The sequence below is a fragment of the Rhinichthys klamathensis genome, unplaced genomic scaffold (genome assembly GCF_029890125.1).
Source record: "Rhinichthys klamathensis goyatoka isolate OS25496 unplaced genomic scaffold, OSU_Roscu_1.1 h1tg000240l_1, whole genome shotgun sequence".
Lineage (NCBI taxonomy): Eukaryota > Metazoa > Chordata > Actinopteri > Cypriniformes > Leuciscidae > Rhinichthys > Rhinichthys klamathensis.
In genome coordinates, this window is record NW_026606762.1 from 1,818,932 (window position 1) to 1,840,511 (window position 21,580).

Sequence of the window (21,580 nt, forward strand, 5' to 3'; positions counted from 1 at the left end):
ATCTTTTAAAATGTTTTATTCTGTGGTGGAAACAAGCTTCCATAGCAAACAGCTCACAAATAAAAATAAAAATAAGATAATGGCTAAATGATCATGGGAAGTTCATAAAATATAAAATATCCCAAAATCCTCCGATCTCTAAAAATGTGATAATCCATTACACAAATACAGGGATTTTTTCTAGTGAACTAGAGCAGCACAAGGTTACAAAATCACTTTCAGCTAGACGTTTACAGAGTAATATGTTTCATCTCCATTATTTATGTCTAACAAAGAATAGCTGAAATGCATGTGGGGTTGCATATTCATCATTTCAATTTCTCACACATGCCCAGCTAAAAATAACTCACCAATTATTGTCAGGCCCAACAAAGGACTGGCTTCAGCCAAAGGTTAAACGTCTTTATGTCTATAGCCCATTTTAAATAAGACCTGCGTGATTTTCATGCTGCATGTCTGTCGTTGTAACATGGGGGTGACCCCGGTTAATGGTTTGTAAGCAATTCTTCACCTTAATCCTAAGCGGTTCCCCCGCACACTACTGCTGCTACATGCCATTAGTGAGATGACAAACATTGTAACCACATGAGGTAATGAGAACAGCTTGCTTGGGTTGACTCAACATGTGCAGCGCTGAGTTAAGTCTGTACTACATACCAAACCTCTCTCAGGTGCATAAACACATAAGTTATTAATGTATGACATGAGGTAAGTTGTCTGAGCCTTTTGCCACTTTAATTGCAACATATTAACATGGGATGGATCTTGCAACAAGTAAGTTATTTTCTTATTTTAACTATATGTCCAAAAGTACCAATTGTTTAATATTCATAAAGCATTAAGAAAGCATAAAATGTGTTAGAAAGGAATGATTATGATATGCCAATATATGTACTGCTAAATAATTCAATTTTTTTTCCATAATGTAAAATTGACATTTGTTTTTGTTTTTGCAGAGCAACACTGCTTACATTTGATATGTTTTGTGTTCTTTGTTGGTTGGCGCAATGAAAAAAAAAAAAAAAAAAAAAAAAATGGACAATGTGAGTGATATATTGTGCTCAACGTCCTCAACTCATCTGACACTGTAATAACTACAATACTTGATGACACTCATCACATTTAAAAGAGATCCTAGACCTAGACCTTGTCTAAGCAATGGCAGGCTTCAACAAACATGTGGTTTTGAGGGTAACGTCTTGACTTAACCCAAATCTGTAATTTTGTAATTATTAAGCTCTCATTGATAATTATTGAATATTATTTTAATGATTAAATATTAAACATTTGATGCAAAATAGGAGAGACAATGATATCAATCGAATAGATACCTGTGCTGTGAACTGCTTAATCAATCACTTGTGATGTTCCCCAAGGCTCCGTACTGGGACCAATATTGTTTTCGTGTATACTTCCACTCAACTATGTGATTCAAGAACACATAACAACGAACATGCAATTTTTTTATTGCTATGCATGAACATTTATACTTTCTTTAGCTAAATACAGAAAAAAATTGGTTAGACATGCTCTGAGTTTCAAGGTTACAGTGAAACTTATAGATTTATACCAGCAAGTCTAAGTCAGGAAGATTTACATATACAGTAGTCAACATTTGAAGTGGATCAAAACCTTTCATCAAAGTTATACATGAATTTTGAACAATAGCCGTTCTTGTCGTGGGACAACTTTGATGAACTTTTTTGATCCACTTCAAATGTTGACTACTCTGTGATATCTCTATTTTTTTTCATTTTTACGTCACATTAAAAATTGTATAGTCGATTTTTTTCAATGTAATTTGGATTGTTTTATTATATAATTTCTATAGAATTGGTTTCTATGTTTTTTTATATGTATTTAAGGTTTTTTGTACCTATCATTATTATGTATTGCACCACTTTTTGATGCTATAAACAAATTAATATTTACTATAAAGTATTATTATTAAGTTCTTAATTCTGAATTTAAATTCAGATTCTGAGTAGCGAATTATTGAAATTATGATTCAATCTGTTAAAAAAAAAGGGGGTTGGCTATATATAGCAAACATCCCTTGAGTTTTCAATGATATAATAGACATTTGTTTTGGTTCTTTCAGTTTGGTTCCTTTCTAGGACTTACTGCGTGTGTCATGACATAGCCATTCCTATTCCACATTTAGAAAACTTCTCTCATGGTTACCTAATGTGTCCCATGAGAGTATGACAAGGTTATACACCTCCCATAGATCACTTAAACTTCAGGTGGACCTTGCTTGCACCATGATGTTTGGCACCAAACTTTTGTCTTATTTCCTCAGTCTGACCTGATAAAGTACAAGACCGAATCCCGGAATGGCTATAACAATAAATCAATAAATCATATGATCATATGATGGTGTTGTGTTATATATATAAAAAAAACACGAGAAATTAGTTATAGAATTTTATCTGTTCTCCTAATTAAGTTAGGGAATCATTTCCATATGATAAATGAGTAGCTGGGTAAAAATGTTGGCTATATAATCCAAAATATCATCCTTGCCAAAGGTGTTTATACGTTTTTCAGTAGATGCGTTTGTCGTTTCACAACACTGCCACTAATGCATCAGATTCAATGAACTGAAGTGCAAGAAAAGTTTGCCGTGGCCAATTAGAATAAAAAATATTGAATCTTTTATTTTGCTCTATGCATTATTCCACTGAAAAATCAAAAATCAAATAAATTAAAATGAACATCTAAAAATATATTCCAAAAAAAACAACCATTTAAGATCTATCTTAGGCGTAATAATTAAGAATAATAATTACAAATTAATTTTAAGAGTGTGTTTTGAGTCTCTGAAGGTAATAATGAAACATGTATTTACTTAGTGGAAGGTGGCACCCTGCCTGACTGTCATAGCCGTACATGGCACTAGTTCTACAGCACTGTGATCACAGGGGTCTCGACCAAGGTGTTGAAAACAGAATTAGTGGGGGGTGTTGGTAGTCACGTGTCGTCATGTGCATGCCAGTCTCCATCAAAGCATGGATGACATCACCATCAATAATGCAGATAGCTCATCAATGACCAACGGGAGGGGGCTTGTGCATATAAAAAGAGGAAGAGTAGCCCTAACACACAAATACGACACCGAACAACACATGGACCCTCTCAGTACAGCACCAAATACAAAAGCAGTCAAATAAAAGACAACAAGACTTGGTAAGTTTAGATGCCATTGCCTCACTATATAGACACTTGTGAATTATAAGAAATTAAACGTTTCTTTACTATAACTTACCCTACAGGTATCACTATGTTACCCATACGTTCTTTGGAGAAATCCGTGCTTATCATTGTGCTGTGGGGTCTTTGCAGTTTGTTGTATCTGGAGGGAGCACCGCTCAGGTAATATGCAACATATTGGTGCGAGATGTTGTTTGTGGTTTTGTAATCTCAATTCAAATCTGACCACTCCATGTCTGATATCTCCATCTGCAACAGCAAGAGGTCAATCAGTGAAGTTCAGCTCATGCACAACGTTCGGGAGCACAAGGAGATGTTAGAAAGACAGGACTGGCTTCAGCTGAAGCTGAACAACATCCTCATTCCCTCATTAAACGACTCCCAAAAGGAGCAAAAGGGGAAAAACAACGGCCCATCTATCAGACGTTTAAGAAAGGGGGAAGGTGCGACCTGGATCAGGAACTGATGTTTTTTGAAAAGCTTATGAACTCTAAATAATGAAAAGTGTTTTCTCGGTAACATCAGTGCAGGAGGAGGAGGACACAGTAAGTGTCAATTAAAATATACTGCTGTACTTGGAGAAAGAAAGTGCACTGCTTTGCTTATGTCTTTTTTATTTATTTATTTATTTATTTTCAAATAGTACTTTTATTTATTTGTAAATATTTGTTGTTATTTAGATATTAAAGCATAATGTTCAGACCCTGTGTAGGACATACAAAGGACAATGTCTTAACCTTGTAGTAGGCCTATGCCTCTAGTCACTGGTTTCGTTTCTGTGTCACTATTTAAATGTTGTTGTTTTTTTCTTAAAGAAAGATTTGTACTTTTTTTTAGACATCCAGCAATTGCACTAAAATGTGGACCAACTGGATCTGTTTATCTGTACACTATATTATACACAACAAACTAAGACAATTTGTCTTTCTTTCTTTCTTTCTTTCTTTCTTTCTTTCTTTCTTTCTTTCTTTCTTTCTTTCTTTCTTTCTTTCTTTCTTTCTTTCTTTCTTTCTTTCTTTCTTTCTTTCTTTCTTTCTTTCTTTCTTTCTTTCTTGTTAGCAACTTGTAATTTAATAAAAAAAAAAATTTAAAACGCATTGACCACGTCACGCAGTTCTCGCGATACTTTAGTGAAGTCGCGTTTCCTGTCAGCAGTTGGTGGAGATCAAATTCGCATTTTCAGGAAAAGCTGATGGTCCTCTTCAAATTTTGATGGTTCTTCTTTTCAATTTACCTCACGGGAAAACACTAGTATTCAATTATTTCACAAACTATGCCCACGATACTGTAAAAAGGTAAGACTTGTATATATTTTTAATATAAACGGCTATTGTTTTGTTGGCTAGCTTCGGTGGCTAGCTAGCACTAATAGGTCTGTAACGTCCGCTGAGGTTTTGTGTGTAAAAATTATCTCGCTGCTTTACAACAAACCAGACATATAATCACACATTTATTTATACATACCTGTTTAATTAATGAGTGAAGCATGTCAGATATCTTTTTTTTGGTGCTTTTGTTCTTTTGGTTTTCTTGTCATGCATCGGTTCTCTGGCAGGATGACACACCATCCGCGAGGCTTCGATCAGTCATTGATTAGTTGGATGGATGTCAGTTCTATCGCTTTTGTTGAACAAATCAGAAGAGTTCTTAAAAAACATTTTAAAAACCATAATGAACCATTAGCCCTAAACAATATGTTGACGCTTAATTCTCTGCATCATGAATTGCATTCACACAAATAAAAGCTAACGCTAACACTTAACAATAAGGTTTCATTTGTTAACATTAATGTATCATGAATCCATGAATCCATGAGCAATACATTTATTACTGCATTTTAAAATATTTTTTAACTTTAGTTAATACAAATGCTGCTGTTCATTGTTAGTTCACAGTGCAATAAATAATGTTAACAAATAACTTACAACTTTTGATTTTAATAATTTGAGTAAATGTTGAAATTAACATAAACAAAGAAGTGCAGTTCATTATTAGTTCATGTTAACTAATGAAACCTTATTGGAAAGTGTTACCAAAACAATTTATGATGATTATTTTTAACACTAGTCATTTTATTATGTGTAAAAAAAAAAAAAAAAAAACTAGTTGGTGTTGTTACTAAAACTTTACTGTAAAAGGTATAAAACATAACATATATTGCCCTTTATATCAGGATATATAATTTTAAAATGCTAAAGCAAGTTAATTGAATGAGTTTGACCAAATAACTGTAGCAATTTTATATATTTTCCCTGTTTAAATTACTAACCCTCCACCGTAAATAATATAATCATTTCCAATTCCCTTTTCACTAAATTGTCTATCATAATGACAAATGAAGAGAATAGCAATATATTAAATGATGAAAAAGTTCAAAAATAAATTCCGTCACATCATAGTTGTAACATCACATCCTGAATAGTTAAAAATGACAGTAATGTAGCCTAAATATATAAATGCTTAAACATGGAAATGTTCAAATTTTTGCCTTAAGTGTCCAAAAACTTTATTTGCATGGCGAAACATTTCTGATAGCAAAGGAATGTAACGTAAAAGAGATTGATGTGATAAAGCAGTTAATTGGTCGCTAATTAATGACATTATCTTACGTCATAGGGAAAGAAACAGGTCTGCTTGTGCTTGTGAGGACACGACCAGAATCACATGAGTTCAGTAAAGTGTGTGTAGATTACTTACACACACCGCACAGGATGATAAGTGAAGCAATTCTCTTCCTCGGAAGTGTTTACTAAATCAACTGGTTTATCTACTTGTGTGAGTCACTTAACCTACATATTTCAAAGGATAACACTTTGTGGTTTTGGCTTTAACTGAGACTTTTGCTGGCTTTTTGATTCATAATTTTGTGCATTAACAATATTTGTATTTACTGCACTGACTCTTTATCTAGAATAGATATTTAGCTTATGGTGCTTACTTGGCACAATGTGTAGGAATGACAAACTGGCCACGGGTTTATCAGAAGTCCTCAGCTATGTTAATTGGTCAGTGCACGGCTCAGGAAGAAAGGGGTGGTCTCTCTCTCTCTCTCTCTCTCTCTCTCTCTCTCTCTCTCTCTCTCTCTCTCTCTCTCTCTCTCTCTCTCTCTCTCTCTCTCTCTCTCTCTCTCTCTCTCTCTCTCTCTCTCTCTCTCTGAATTTGTTTTATGGACAAATATCTTTGGAATTTCCTGAACATTAAAAAACCCAGAAGTGCTGTGCACAGAGGGAGTGGTTCTGCAGACAAATGTCTGATTCATATCCTGACGTCTTAAAGTGCCCATATTATGCTATATTAAAAGCTCATAATTTAGTTTTGGAGTCTCCTACAACAGGTTTACATGCATCAAAGGTCAGAAACACCACATTTTTCAATGATTCTCAAACAGATTTATCAGTCTCTCTAAATCCCTCCTTTCCGTTAGCCTTCTCTGCTCTGATTGGCCAGATGGCACACAGCCTGTTACGATTGGTCTGCCGCTTACAGCGCTTGTCAGAAGCTAAACTCCCATTATCATAACTGAAGCTCCCACAGCCTTCCTCAGTCCTGATTGAACACACTCTATAGACCGTAACAATGAGATCGATTTTACCATATCAGTCCGAGCTCGAGTCCGATGATGAAACATTGGAAGAACTAGTTATTCAACCCGAACCTCCATCGCAAGATCGACTCGAGCAGGACGTTTCTCACTGATGCGTTACTCAGTTTGAGGTACACTATGAGATGTCGCTGTAATTCCTCACCATCAGCATTAACAAGTGTGTTCATCAACAAACCGATGTGTAGCCTATATTTCTAATTTATAACCGGTTTATAAAACACAAAACTACATATTTTGAACACCCAGCTGAAAATGTATACATCAACAATTTTTCATACTTACAGGTTGTGATTCTGAGGAGCAAGCTGGTCCAAATAAACTGCAAATGTCTTATCTAGTGACGTAGAACTGGATTCGAATTACAGAGACGGGACTCGTTTAGGCTGTTCGGAGTCGATTCTTTCTTTTTTTTGGAGACAATAACTTTATTTATCATGCACTTTCGACTTTACATCTTTGTAGAACGTTTACATTCACAAACAGCTATATTAATAAATAATAATAATACATTTTATTTAGGGGTGCTCCGATCAGGATTTTTGGGGCCGATCACCGATCGCCGATTACTGGAAGCTGTATCACCCGATACCGATCACCGATTACAGGGTCTATTTGAAGACTTCTTTTTATCATGTAGCATTACTTATTAAACTATATTTAACAACAATGTACATTAAGTATTACATTTAAGAGAAGACAATGCATGTATTTATTTGCAAGCAACATGTATTAACATAGAAGCTTGGTTATTGGGAGCAGCTTAGGGCTTGACATACAACTTTCCTGTAGATAAAGTAAAATAAAATGAATAAAAGACAGAACATCTGAGTCTTTAAATTTAGCTTTAGACTACTTTAAACATTATTTTGACTATAGCCTTTTTTTGTTGCTGTTTTTAGTTTAGAGTCAGTCAGCCATCAGTTTTTCTAATACACTTAAAGGACCACAGGTAGTACAGCAACAACAACAACAAAAAAATAAATAAAAAAATAACAACTTCCATATCTGTATCTCTAACTTTGCTTTTTTCTGGGATGCTTCGTCAGATTTTGTGGGCATTTAGAGAGGAAGAGAGAGGTAGACAAACCTTTTTGTGTGTGTGTGTGTGTGTGTGTGTGTGTGTGAAGAACCCTTGCAAAATTATTTTAAACAGATTAAGAAAGCCACCACTACTGGTCATATCTATGTTTAGATTGATTTTTTTTTTAGATCCAGTGAAGTCTGTCCCACCATGTACCTAATATAAATAAATAAAACATCTTCAGTTAACTAGCAGATTATTCATTTAGTTCGCTATTAAATAAGAAATCTAGCGCTAAAATGTGTTTTTGAACTCAAGCTGCGCGCTCATTGCCGCGGCGATCAGTTGCATGAATACAGTGCTCTGTGTCTCGCGCAGTCTTCACTCGGACGCGCGCTTCAATCTATCGCCGTTGCGGACTCTTATTCATTCCGGTGTAATCACAAAATAAAACACAAACGTATCCTTGCTTGATATAACTGTAACCGCTGATGAACATATTCAGTTTTGATGAGAGAAAATATGTACGAGTGATTTGACGGACGCACGGGGGTTGGATAAATTTTTGTCATTGGTTGTTGCGTTAAATCTTACCCAGATACAATAGTGTTATTTTCTGATTGGCTATTGTGTAGCTCGAAGAACAACACCGGAGGAAACGCGCTTGATTCATGCCGGTTCCACAGTGAGAGCGGCGCGGCCAGAGTTTTGGGCGCTGCGGCATATTAAATATTTTATTACAAATAGTTTTTCAGCGTGAGAAATACAATGTGTGGCGGGAGAGCGTGACAAAAGACCGAAATGAGTGACTGTCACGCTCAATGCTTGACACTTGAGAGCCCTGTTGTAGAATAGAATTGCCAGACCGGTGAAGCTATTTTTACCAGTGCGTAAAAAAATTGTCTTGCGAGTTTTGCGTCATCTGATCGGCTTTTCTGGATCGGCCTTTATAGAGACCGCCGATCACACATCCCAAAGCAATTATCGGCCGATTATGATCGGCGACCGATCAATCGGAGCACCCTTAAATTTATTTAAAGGCACCTTTCATGGCACTCAAGGACACCTTACAAAATTCATTAAAAAAAAGACATTAAACAATCAAACCAGTACAGCAACAAACATTAAATCACATAAAAGCCTGCCTAAACAGATACGTTTTAAGACGAGATTTAAAAACTGAGAGACTAGAACTGTTGCGAACTTCTACAGGAAGAGAGTTAGCCAAAAGCAGCATAGCCAAAAGCTCGCGACCCCATAGAAGTTGTCCGAGTGCGTGGCACATCAAGTGTAAGTGCAGAAGCAGATCTTAGAGTGCGGGAAGGAGTGTGTATATGAAGAAGATCTTGAAGATATGAAGGAGCCAGATTGTTAAGTGCTTTGTAAGTTAAAAGTAAAATTTGAAAATTTACATGGAATTTAACTGGGAGCCAATGCAACTTCTGTAAAATAGGAGAAATGTGTTCAAAAGTGGAAGTTTTGGTAATGACTCGAGCTGCAGTATTTTGTACTAACTGTAATTTATGAAGAGATTTGGAAGGAAGCCCATAAAACAAAACATCACAATAGTCGTAGCTAGGGCTGGGTATCGATTCAGATGTTCAAATTCGATTCGATTTCGATTCACAAGCTCACAGTTCGATTCGATTTCGATTCACAAGCTCACAGTTCGATTCGATTTAGATTCTCGATTCGACTATAATGAATATAGATGTAATACAAATCTCAGTCTAAATATCAGTTATCATTTTTTAGACAATTTTTTATTACATTGATCTCACCTAAATGTTTGTTTTTACAATGGGGTAATTTTTTTGTTAAGAGTTTATGCAACACAAAAGTTTTTGGGTAGGTCAGAAATACTACAGAAACTGAATAAAGTAATCCAATGTAAAATAACACTGGATAGTCTTTTAGTCCTGACTGAATTAAATACATAGGCTATTAATTCTGATTCCTTACAGTTAATGCTATATTATGTTGTTTTGACAACAAAATTAATGACAGACACATATGGCTGCGTTCACTTTAAGAACTAGTGCACGGATCCATTACTGTTTCATTATACTGTCTGTCACACGCGTTTTATGCTTATTTAAGACATAACCGACTGTCTTTACGAGGTTACTTACCAAGACCAGAGTTTTGACATCATTTTGCGTGTTTTTAACTGTTAAAGCGATATAATCCACGAAAAAGAACTTTTGTTACTGGCGAGCTGTTTGTGAGGCGGATTTAAGCTTTACTGTATGTGTGCACGCAATGAAAAACATCTCTGAGAGTGCGCGAGCACTGGATAGTTTAAAATTGCTTGAATGTTTAAACTGGTAAAACTTAAAAAAGACGTGAAAATGATAAATGTTAGTTACGATGCAATGCTGGCCTGATTGTGCAAGTGAATCATGTCCCGACTCCTAAACACGAGTGTATCGACGCCTGCAGCGCTTGACGCTTGCCTTGTGCAGAGAGAGAGACGCAGCACCGCGAGCCCTGAATATGGAAAAAATCGATTCGTGGCCGTTGAGAATCGATTTTGAATCGACCACATTTTAAAAAACGATTAATCGAAAAATCTATTTTTTTGCCCAGCCCTAGTCGTAGCAGTTCTCTTGAGTGAAAGGACAGGACGCAAACGATTTATATTGCGAATATGAAAGAATGCAGAACGGGTAACTCTATTAATGTGAGATTCAAAAGACAGAGTTGTGTCAAGAATGACACCCAAACTTTTGACCTGATTCGATAGAGGAACAGAACACTTATCTATTAAGAAATATTCAACTTACTTATTGTATTATTACACACTGCATGAAAGGGAATATTTGGAAAAAAAACATATTAAGGGCACTCTAATGGTTATTTATCTAATACTTTTTCGGATTACATATTTTGACACATAATTTGACTTTCAAACGTGTCTTGTTTACCATGGTAGAGTGTATCAGATGGTAAAAGAATGGTACTTTGATCTACCACGGTACTGTATGATTACTTTCATATAGTAGAATGAAAGTCCAAAAAAACATGGTAGTACAACAGTGGTGCTTTGTTCACTTATGTTCTACAGGTGTGTATGCACACAACAAGTCTGTTCTGTGGCATGACAAACACCAGGCCCCGTTTCTCCCGTTCACTCATGACATCCAGCTGAATTTACCCCAGGCACTTCCTGATCAACTGGAACAGAAGCTGTTCGAACACACACCCTGTGTCACTCCTGAGCGATCGGTCTCATCTGCTGCCCTACTCACTCTGTTGTTTATTTGGATATTAGTACTTACTGACTGTTAATAGGCTACATTCCAGCCTGAGCATCTGACATGAACAAGTATCATGTAAATGTGGTGTTGTGAATTACATTATATTGACGGCTGTTTTGGGAGTGTCAAAAATACTAAAATTATATATAATTTTAGTATTTTTGTTTACTAAACCTTTGTGTTTTTTTTAAATGTCTGTCTATATGTATATATATATTTTTAATTGATTTTAATGTCAATTTTAGTACATGAGAATGAAAATGTGAAATGTTTTATTTAATGTTATTTAGTTTCAGTAAAATTTATTCTATTTAAATGAAAGAAAATGTTTCTTTCTGGTTTTAGTTAACTATAATAATAACTGGACTCGGCTTTGCTATGCAGAGATGTGAACAATCGTGCCATTAGCTCTCTATGGTACCTTAAATTACACTGGGAGTCTGTTCCTCTCGAGAGTCGCTGGATTATGACACTGGGTCTTGTATTCAGAGGTGTTTCTCTCTTTTTTTCGCTTCCTGCAGTGGCCAGATGTGTTAGTCTGGACTTGAGACTGTCCAGGTGAAAATGAACACGCATGGTGCCAGCGGAGGCTGTGACCGCTCCAGAGATCGAAGGCGCTCCAGTGACCGCTCTCGGGACTCTTCGCACGAGCGTGCAGAAGGCCAGCTCACACCCTGTATTCGCAACGTGACCTCACCCACACGGCAACACAACAGCGGTGAGAAAACTCTCTTTGTCCTTTAGGTCCGATTTGGCTGCTCGTATAAGTCCCGTGGTTTGTCATCATGTTGTGTGTCACGTGGGCAGATCGCGAGGGCGGCTCATCTCGACCCAGCAGCCCCAGGCCTCAGAGGATCTCTCCCAGCAGCAGCAGCAGTGGGGTGGCCAGCAGCCGTAACAGTAGCTTGTCCAGTTCAGAGGGCACCTACAAGAGCATGGGTGAAATGGTCTTCGTCTATGAGAACGTCAAAGATGGAGCCCGCAGCGTCCGCACGTCAGAGAAGGTCACGCTCATTGTGGACAACACTCGCTTCGTGGTGGACCCCTCGATTTTCACAGCGCAGCCCAACACCATGCTGGGCAGGTTAGGAGCAGACCGCTCATCTGATAAAGGGTTAAAGATCACCTCATAATTTTGATTGTTTCTACTTAACACCTTTATGTCATTTAAAACATGTATGAAAATGTTGAACATATTTGTGACCACATTGCATTTGCAGTGGAAATGCTAATCTGACTTAAGGTGTCCAAGAAAAAAAAAAAATGCATGCATAGACACATTTTTAATATCAAACTTTTACAACTTTTTTTAAGACCCGCACAAATAAAATGTATACAGCATATGCCTATAGAACAAACCGACACAATCATGTATCTCAGATTCTTTTACTCAATTAAACAGACACACGTTTAACTGCGCAATGTACAAAAAGACATGTTTTATTCAGTTCAGCTCATAAGTTTACATAACCCATGCAGAATATACAAGATGTTCATAATTAACAAAATGAGGGATCATCTAAATGTAACTTTTTTTTTTTTTTACTACTGTCCTGACTCCTGAGTAAGCTGTTTCACATGTCAGATGTTGTTTACACTAGACAAATTAACTTAATTTACACAAATTAATTTTTATACTGAGTCTAGCATCTTTGATTTTCTAGCATCTTCTTAGTGACTGAGAATTTCTATGATCCCTCCTATTTTGAAAAAGCTTATTAACATCTTTCATATTGTGCAAAGGGAATGTAAACTTATGAACTGAACTATTCATATATATTGAAATTGGTTTATGTACTAATATAACAATGCTTACAAATAAGAGGTTGTACGACATTGGATTTTGCTGATTTGATCATGTTTGAAGATTACACATTTATACAATTCAATTGCTGCCTTTTTACAGTTTAATAATTACAATAGGATATATTGTGATTCCTGTTTTTCCTTCCCCAGAATTTAAGACCTCTTAAAATGACAATGAAGATTTTTGTGACACCATTTAAGATATTTAAGACTTTATGGCCAATGTTCTATGACTCTTTGAGAACCCACAGTTACTACTAGATGTAAAACAGTGATTAGATCAGTCCAGTCCTCCTATCGTAATAGCAGGTCTCAGCTGGGACTATTTTCGAGAATCTCTGGGCTGTTTTTGTCCTCCATAGAAGGAAAGCAAATGGGACTTACTTTTAATAACTTTGTGTTACACACACACACACAAAAAAAAGGAAAGAAAAAAAATGAGGGCGATGAGATGACCGAACCCTTTAACTTGTCTCAGCCTTAAAATAATATGTAATCTGTCTATTTTTGATACATTTTTTCCATTCTTGTTTCTAAAACGCATGTCTGTTTTTTGTTTGTTTTTTCTTGTAGAATGTTTGGATCTGGACGGGAACACAATTTCACCCGGCCCAACGACAAAGGAGAGTATGAGGTGGCAGAGGGCATCAGCTCCACTGTGTTCAGGGCAATTCTGGTGGGTTTTTTGTCACTATATATCTTGTCTCTCTCGTCTTGGGTGATGATACACAGGGCAACTTTTTGAGCAATGTTGTTGGGCAATGTTACCGTCAATAGGCAACCAGATGAGACACAGGGCCCACGACCGATCTAAAGTACTATTCAGATAGAAATGTATTGACAATTTTCAATGGGAAAGTGCCCAAGATTGCCCAGCAACATTGCTCAAAAAGTTGCCCTGTGTATCATCACCTTTACTACTGTCTCTCTGCACACATTAAAGCGGGTCACACCCCGGATGCTGCAGGCAGACAGCATGTGGCTTGCATGTACAGAATGATTCATTTTTAGGGCTGTCTAAATTAATGCGCTAATTTTGGGATTTTTTTTTTTTTTTCATTTTAATGTCTTAAATATTTAACGCAATTAACGCAGCATCCGTTTTTTACTGGCATCCTTTGGCTTGCGTTACATTATATGATCGCGCTGTCATTCATTCAAGTGCTTTTAAACCATTCAAGCGTGATAAGACACAAAAGTGAACTCTTATATACTGGCGCGACGTCTGTAAAGTGGCTCCAGAAGCGCGCATTGAGTTCTTTTACGCTTAAACGGACAGAAATGCAAAATTGTCTTAAATGAGTTAAGTCTTAAATAACTGTAAAGAGTTGAGAACATCGGATACGTGTCAGATCCGCATCATCTTTGTGACAGCAACCTGATAAATCTCCTGCAGTCTGTCAGTAATGGTAATCAAACTATAAAAGACAAAGAGAAAGTCACTCACTGCTTTTGACTGGATCACTTTTGTAGCTTTAATATTCGGTAGAGAAGAAGAAAAAAGCCTTAGTGTTGAGCCCTGCTATATTTTAAAGGCACAGCTAAATGTGACATTTTAATATGATGGATTTATGTGTTTACTTAAATTAAGTTGTTATTTTTTATTAAATATTAAAAATGATGGCTCTCAGTCATACTGTAATGTTAAATGTTTATTACTTGTTTCAACCCAAGAAATTGAGAAAGATCCATTTACATCAGTATTAGTACTTAGTAAAGAGATGCCCTTTAGCAAATATAAAAAAAAATACGGTCTTCATGCTGTTTCTACATTTCAGTGTGAAATTATACAATATAAAAATATAATTCAAATTTTAATGCTTGGTGCATTTAATCGCGATTAATTACAGAAAAATGTGTGAATTAGTTCCTTTTTTTATCAATTGACAGCACTATTCATTTTATTTACGATACCCGTGCGTTTGCCTACCTGTTGCGTCGTATGACGTGATGCTTCGTGTCTGATGTGTGACCCACTTAACAGGAAGCTACAGTCACTCACAAATTCTAGGCTCTGGTTTCAAATATAAATATTTTATTTTATTTATAAGTTCTAATATGACGACTTTCATTACGTGGCTTTAGTACACCTCGTCACTTTATGCATTAAAACGGTTGTCTCCACAAAACGGATATGAATCCGATCTTCCTTTCCCACGTCAATGAAAGCAACAGATATGAGCTTCATTTTATTTATCATCAGCTAATTTCAAGATCAAAGACCACAATAGGAGAGAGAGCTGCATCAGCACTGGTAAGATCATTTAGTCTCTCTACTTTTAATGAAGATGATTGTGTGTTGAGCGTTTGCGACTTTTTTTCATTTGCGCATCGGCTTGCTGAAGATACTCCGCCACTCATCTGCGGCACGTGTTGCAGTAGCGCTGTTATATCCGGCTATAACATGCTCTCATACGTTTATTATTTTTGTACATTTTGGGAGGAGTAAAATTTACACTTGTCTAGTTTAGCTTGGAATGCATCTCAAACCACCTCCTGAAGTGTTTTGATTGATCGTTCTTGAAAGCGTTTCGGAGGCATTTACACCTGGTCTTTTCACGATCAGATAGCTATCCCATCAGAGAGAACGCATGAAGAAACCAGCTGTAAACAGGCCCAAGGAAATCCCTGATTGTGTTTAGATGGCAGAACAAAACTTGTTCATTGGAAGACGCAGTGATTTGTATTCGTAAATGAATATTTAAGACGTGTCTGTGGTTTGGTCACAGGCTCGCACTGTGGGCTGCTTCGTCTCTGGGAACATCTCATAATGAGCTTCCAGCAATAGCTTTTAAATAATGCTGTTAAGTGCAGCATAAGCCTGTCATCAGCTTTGCTGTAATGATCTTTGGCCACAGTGTCTGTTATGTGTCTCAGGGCAGTGTTTATTGTGCTGCTGTACCTCAAAGCAATCAATAAACTCAGATGAGTGCATTCAAACAATGTCACTGACTAGCAATCCAGAGAGAGGATGTGTTGAGCATGAGAGCTTTAATAGAGAAGCGTTCAATTTGCAGGACCAATCTGAACTGCAGTATAATAATCACTAGAGGATATGGAACGGGATTTGGACAGCGTCTAGTTTTGAACCTGCATCACCTTTGTGAGCTCTTTGGCTCTAACGCATCATGGGCACGTGGTCTTCTGCAGATGTGTCTGATGTTAAATGGGTCATATAATGCCATTTTGGTACAAGCTAATATGATTGTTTAGGGTCTAAATTAAAAGTTTGTAATATACTTTAATTAAAAATTCTCATTAGTATTGTAAGAAAACACTTATTTTACCTGGTCAAAAACAGCTCTGTTTTCAGCACGCCGTTTCAGTGCATATGACTTTAAATGATAATGAGCTTTGCTCACCCCGCCTCTCTGTTCTGTGTACACCGTTTGTAACACAATAACCATAACGCGTTGTTCAGTATAAACGTGGGATTATGAATTATATTGAGAACATCATACATAGAAAACATGCCGTAATGTACCCTAAGTGTAAACCTTAGACGCATTCATCGTGAAGCGTGCAGGTAGCGATTTGCAAAGATTAATATAAATATTAATATAAAGTTTAATAAAACGTTACACTCACTTCAGTTGTTCTAGAGGTTCAGCAGGAACACGAATAGTTGGTACCGATCCTTTTTTCATGAGCAGCTTCTTAGCAAAACCAGCTCATACTGACCCTCGTTTATAAAGCAGTCTGCTGAGAAATGATTCGCGCAAACATGAACGCATTGACGTTGCTCGTGGGGAATATTCCCTTCGAAAACAAACTCAGCCACTGCGTCTTCAGCGGTTCGGATTTAGGAACATTAAAATGACTGCTGTGTTCGTTATTGCACCCAAGAACAGAACACCACATTCGCTTAGACGCCATTCTGCTCATAGACAGTGCTCCAGCATATCAACAATGACCGCGCCGGTCCGCGCAGACTATGATTGACAGCTCTCACGAGTGAGGGCGGGTCTGTGTTGAAACGCTCCTGTCAATCAACAATCGTGGGAGGGGCTTCCGAGCGTGTGACGTCACACGGTCGAACGGCTTGATTTGAGGCAGGGGAAAACATATAAGGAGATATAAAAAAAAAAAAAAACACTGGATGGATTTTTATCATTATATGATGGTTGTGTACAGGCACTGCCAACACACATTTCAGTACAATCAACTTGTAAAAGTGCATGTACCATTATATGACCCCTTTAAACTTCTGACTGGTTTTCTGCTCAATTTATGTAATGGACGGTAACCAGTAAATAGCTGATATTAAAGTTCTATATTTTTCCGTCTAAATAAATAAGTAAAACACTAAAAGCTAAAATGAACCATTTAAAATGCTGCAAGAGAATTTCCAGCATTATAATGTAAAATGAAAATTGGATATTTTTATACGCGCATCACAGCACTATTGACACTTCAGAGTGATGAAACGCATGAATGAGCGTCATAAAAAGTTAAGAGCAATATAACTTGAACGAATTTGGTACGCCCTCGATCTTAAAAAGTGTTAAGTACAATGAGCAGTGAAAAAACCACGCTGACTGACACAGCGCAAGCGTGCAATCGGGAATTTAGTTCTTTCACGTCTTATTGCGCTTCGATAGTTGATTCTGAACTGCCGAAATCACTCGTCAGTAATTCCAGTCTTGCTTCCTATTACAAACATACATAGGTTTGTAACATGTTTGCATAATGCCCGCCTATGGCCTTCATTGGCTACTTAACAACGTCTACTTTGACTCGCCCTCAAACACCGCTCATGTTGTCGAGAAGACGCTGTTTTCTGCGCTGCGAAAGCAAATCCACTTAAAGAATGAGGTCTCGGGGCTCGAGGTGAAATTTAGATATGGTAATGGACGTTTTTTTTCCAACACACGCTGTAAGCGGTTGACCAATCACAACGGACTGGGCCATCTGACCAATCAGAGCAGTGCAGGATCTCAGAAAGGAGTTTAGCTAAACTGAATGATCGTTTCAGGCACTGTGAGAAAAGAGGTGATGCTGCAATGTATATCATTAGAAAATGAAAGTGTTTTTTGACTTTGGATGCATGTAAACCTGTTGTAGGAGACTCCAAAAACAAAATGAAGAGCAGCTTCTGTAATGGCATCTTTTGTGTTTTCTGTTCTTTCTCTAACTGGCAGGATTACTACAAATCTGGGATAATCCGCTGTCCTGATGGAATCTCCATTCCCGAGCTAAGGGAAGCGTGCGACTATCTGTGCATCTCTTTTGACTACAGTACTATCAAGTGTCGAGACCTGAGTGAGTAATTCCTCTGCTTCTCGATAATGTCAATGTCAATGCCAGTGCTGGGATCTGACAACGGTGATATTTTACCCGTGTTCTCAGCCTCATAGCTGGCAGATTTCCCTGCTTTGAACAGGTGCTTGTTTATTGACCCAGTTTGTCTCGTCAGGTGCCCTGATGCACGAGCTGTCCAATGACGGCGCTCGGAGGCAGTTTGAGTTCTATTTGGAGGAGATGGTGCTCCCTCTGATGGTGGCAAGCGCTCAGAGCGGAGAGAGGGAGTGTCACATCGTAGTGCTCACAGACGATGATGTGGTGGACTGGGACGAGGAGTACCCCCCTCAGATGGGAGAAGAGTATTCACAAAGTAATCGCACACACCTTTCTGGATTATCTTCAAAACATTTCATGAGTGTTTTTCTTTTTTAGTGATGCACCCAAATGATTTTTTTTTTTTTTACTGAAACCAAAATTAAAACTTATTTAGCTGAAATAAAATTCCAGTTAAGGCAGTTTTATATAAACTTTTTTTATATATATATAGAATTGTGTTTTTACTCCAGGTCTTGATTAAAATGTTAACATTTAAACTAAGGCTGTAAATTATTCAAACATATGCTTTATTAAATAATGAAGACATCACTAACAGGTTAAGTAAGAGTTATATTTTCGTTTTGGTGCATCACTGGTGTTTTTATCTGTGACAACAACAAATGTACTTATTTTTTCTCTTTTACAGTTATATACAGTACAAAGCTGTATCGTTTCTTCAAGTACATTGAAAACCGTGATGTAGCCAAATCAGTTTTAAAAGATCGAGGACTTAAGAAAATTAGGCTGGGCATTGAAGGTAAGAATCCTATTTTCACATTTTTTTTTTTACAATATTATACCTATTTAGTCAAATATGCAATCTTATTTTAATAATTTAAAGAGAAAGTTCACCCTGAAATTAATGTTCACTGCAGTAGCGGAGGATTAAATATGGCAACAGGTGTCAGGTTTAACAATTAACATTGTCTTTCAATCTGACATTATGTCATGATATTGATATCTAAAAAGCAGAACGGCTGGTGGCCTATAATCACATTATTATATTAATACATGCATGCTACAATTCAATGATAGCCTAGAGATGCACAAAAATGTGCTGAAATGAAACTTATTTTACACAACATTTACTCAAAACCTACTACAAATTTTAAAACATTTAATATCCAGTGATAAAGCGGAGTCAGTAAAATTAGGTCAAGCCATAATGGCCACATATTAGCTGATACATCAGTGTCCACTTCTATTCAAAAATGGCCATATTTGATTTGTACGTTACAGTGAAGGACAAGGTTCTGCGTGAGGGAGAGTATGATGACCAAATGTTCGTTTTTGGTTAACTTGTCCATAATGGTTATGTTTACATATCAGAAGACACAACTTTTGATGATCAAATCTGCATCTGTAGGTTATCCAACATACAAAGAGAAGGTGAAGAAGCGTCCCGGCGGTCGACCTGAAGTCATCTACAATTACGTCCAGAGACCCTTCATCCGCATGTCCTGGGAGAAGGAGGAAGGCAAGAGTCGACACGTGGACTTCCAGTGCGTGAAGAGCAAGTCCATCACGAACCTGGCAGCGGCAGCGGCAGACATTCCCCAGGACCAGCTTGTGGTGATGCACCCCGGACCACAGGTGGATGAACTGGACGTTCTTCCCAACCACCCTCCCCCCGGTCACCACTACAGCAACGAGCCCGACCCCGACGCCCCGTCGCCTGCCGTCTGAGAGCAGACGTCCATCACCGCATGCTCAGCATGAACCAGAGACACTATAACCAGATTGCCTTCTGCACCTCCTCCACAGCCTTAGAGCCTCAACTGTCTAGTTACTGTATTAAAAAAAAAAAAAAAAAAAAAATACTCCATGGACTTGGGATGCTGGCATGGTCAGTGCTCTCCCGTTTCGTCTTCGCTGTTCTCTTTTCTTTTTTTTACTTGACCAAAGGAAATTTATTTTTGTTTGTTTGAAATGAAGTTAGCAACCTCACTTATTTTGTAATTGGACCTATTATATGATTCTAATTATTGTTACTATCATTCTTTTACATTTGACTTATATTATTAGCGCAACGAGTTTAATTATTATTAATATTATGAAGTTCCTTTCACTTGATGCATTTGGGTTTGGTGCCACTTTTTCTTTTGGAAAGCTCTCCCCTTGGTCTCCTCAGGAGGTCCATTTGCCTGGTGAATGAATGCAGTGTTTTTCTTAGCTGGACATTAATTTATCTGCTCAAGATCTGTCTGTTCAAGCGCTTGAAAATCATTGTATTAATAAAGATATATAATGTTAATGTGCTGTGTTTGAGACAATATGTTTGATGTGTTGCTGATGTCAAAGACGGTATAGATGCAGATTGTTTCTCAAATCCTCTGCAGTATAATAAACTTTTGGCTAAGACCCGGCCCCCTTAGTTACTGTTGCTACGTCCGACAAACAAACTTCATCTGGGCTCTGGTATCAACATGGCTTATGCTGTGACAGCTCTTCCTGCTGAAATTTTATCAAACTTTTATAAAGCAGCAAATAAAGTGTCCGATAGAAGTAGGCAAAAAGGGCTGCAATATACGTTCGAAGGCTATATTCACGACATACATGTGAAACGCAAGGAACAACAAGGCATCCAAAGGCAAAAGCATACCGGGCGGTCAGTCAAAAAATGACCCACCCCATATCCTACTAATCGAGACGGAGGCTGGGACTAACAATATCAAGGAGCAACACTGTTCATGCAAAGCTGGGTAGGTCTCTATTCACTTCTATAATCGTTATTACACAGCAAACGGACTACGCGAGTATAACGTTGTATTTATTAGCAGCGTGTGCTAGACGACACTGGTCAGGATTTGACTTCGTTTTTTTCCCTTTCCAAACCGGACACCCCCTCCAACCTCTCTGGGAAACGCATATCTGTGTTACAAATGCCTTAGGCACAACGTTTAACCATATTTTTGATAAAACTACGACGGTAATAGCCGGCCGAGACCAAAAATATGAGACGCCTGTATTAAAGTCAATGGAGCGCTGTGAAAAAGTGTCGGACCACTGCAATAGTATCCAGCTGCAGACCCGCAGCACCACCAGTTTCAGAACCCCAGCGCCAGAACCGGAAGTAAGGGGCGGAGCTTACGTTCTAACACCAGCGCCAGGACCGGAAGTGAGGGTCGGAGCTTAAGTTCTAAACCGAGTAACGCCACCTAACGTTTTTGGAGCGTAATTTGCTTAGACACGAACCGGCATTATTACACACGAAACGTCATACTTTATACGTATTATAATGATACATTAACCCTTTAAGTGTCACCCCCCTTTTTTTGAATATACATGAAAATGCACATTTCGAACTTAAATGGTTGTAATTCAAGAATGCTTTGG

The 21,580-nt window shown here is 37.5% G+C and overlaps 2 protein-coding genes across 3 annotated transcripts; both read left to right on the plus strand.

The window, feature by feature from the left end:
- Positions 1-3,100: 3,100 nt before the first annotated feature.
- pth1b (parathyroid hormone 1b) lies at positions 3,101-3,953 on the plus strand. The gene is made up of 3 exons (XM_056265803.1): positions 3,101-3,189; positions 3,276-3,375; positions 3,472-3,953. Exons 2-3 carry the CDS (start codon positions 3,284-3,286, stop codon positions 3,677-3,679), a joined length of 300 nt encoding a protein of 99 aa, XP_056121778.1. The 5' UTR covers positions 3,101-3,189; positions 3,276-3,283; the 3' UTR covers positions 3,680-3,953.
- A 389-nt stretch (positions 3,954-4,342) lies between these two features.
- On the plus strand, positions 4,343-20,498 carry btbd10b (BTB (POZ) domain containing 10b). 2 transcript variants are annotated; one of them, XM_056265748.1, is made up of 8 exons: positions 4,343-4,508; positions 11,620-11,816; positions 11,906-12,212; positions 13,478-13,580; positions 18,046-18,166; positions 18,321-18,518; positions 18,891-19,001; positions 19,611-20,498. In XM_056265748.1, exons 2-8 carry the CDS (start codon positions 11,663-11,665, stop codon positions 19,928-19,930), a joined length of 1,314 nt encoding a protein of 437 aa, XP_056121723.1. In that variant the 5' UTR covers positions 4,343-4,508; positions 11,620-11,662; the 3' UTR covers positions 19,931-20,498. The 2 variants fall into 2 exon arrangements, with proteins under 2 accessions (XP_056121723.1, XP_056121724.1); XM_056265749.1 differs by having other exon boundaries at positions 4,344-4,508; positions 11,906-12,182.
- The last annotated feature ends 1,082 nt before the right edge of the window (positions 20,499-21,580 follow it).

Coding starts and splice junctions, on each gene's coding strand:
- pth1b (XM_056265803.1), top strand. CDS start 3,284: ATGTTACCCATACGTTCTTTGGAGAAATCCGTGCTTATCATTGTGCTG. Junction 3,376..3,471: donor CTGGAGGGAGCACCGCTCAG/GTAATATGCAAC, acceptor CATCTGCAACAG/CAAGAGGTCAATCAGTGAAG.
- btbd10b (XM_056265748.1), top strand. CDS start 11,663: ATGAACACGCATGGTGCCAGCGGAGGCTGTGACCGCTCCAGAGATCGA. Junction 13,581..18,045: donor CTGTGTTCAGGGCAATTCTG/GTGGGTTTTTTG, acceptor TCTAACTGGCAG/GATTACTACAAATCTGGGAT. Junction 18,167..18,320: donor TATCAAGTGTCGAGACCTGA/GTGAGTAATTCC, acceptor TTGTCTCGTCAG/GTGCCCTGATGCACGAGCTG.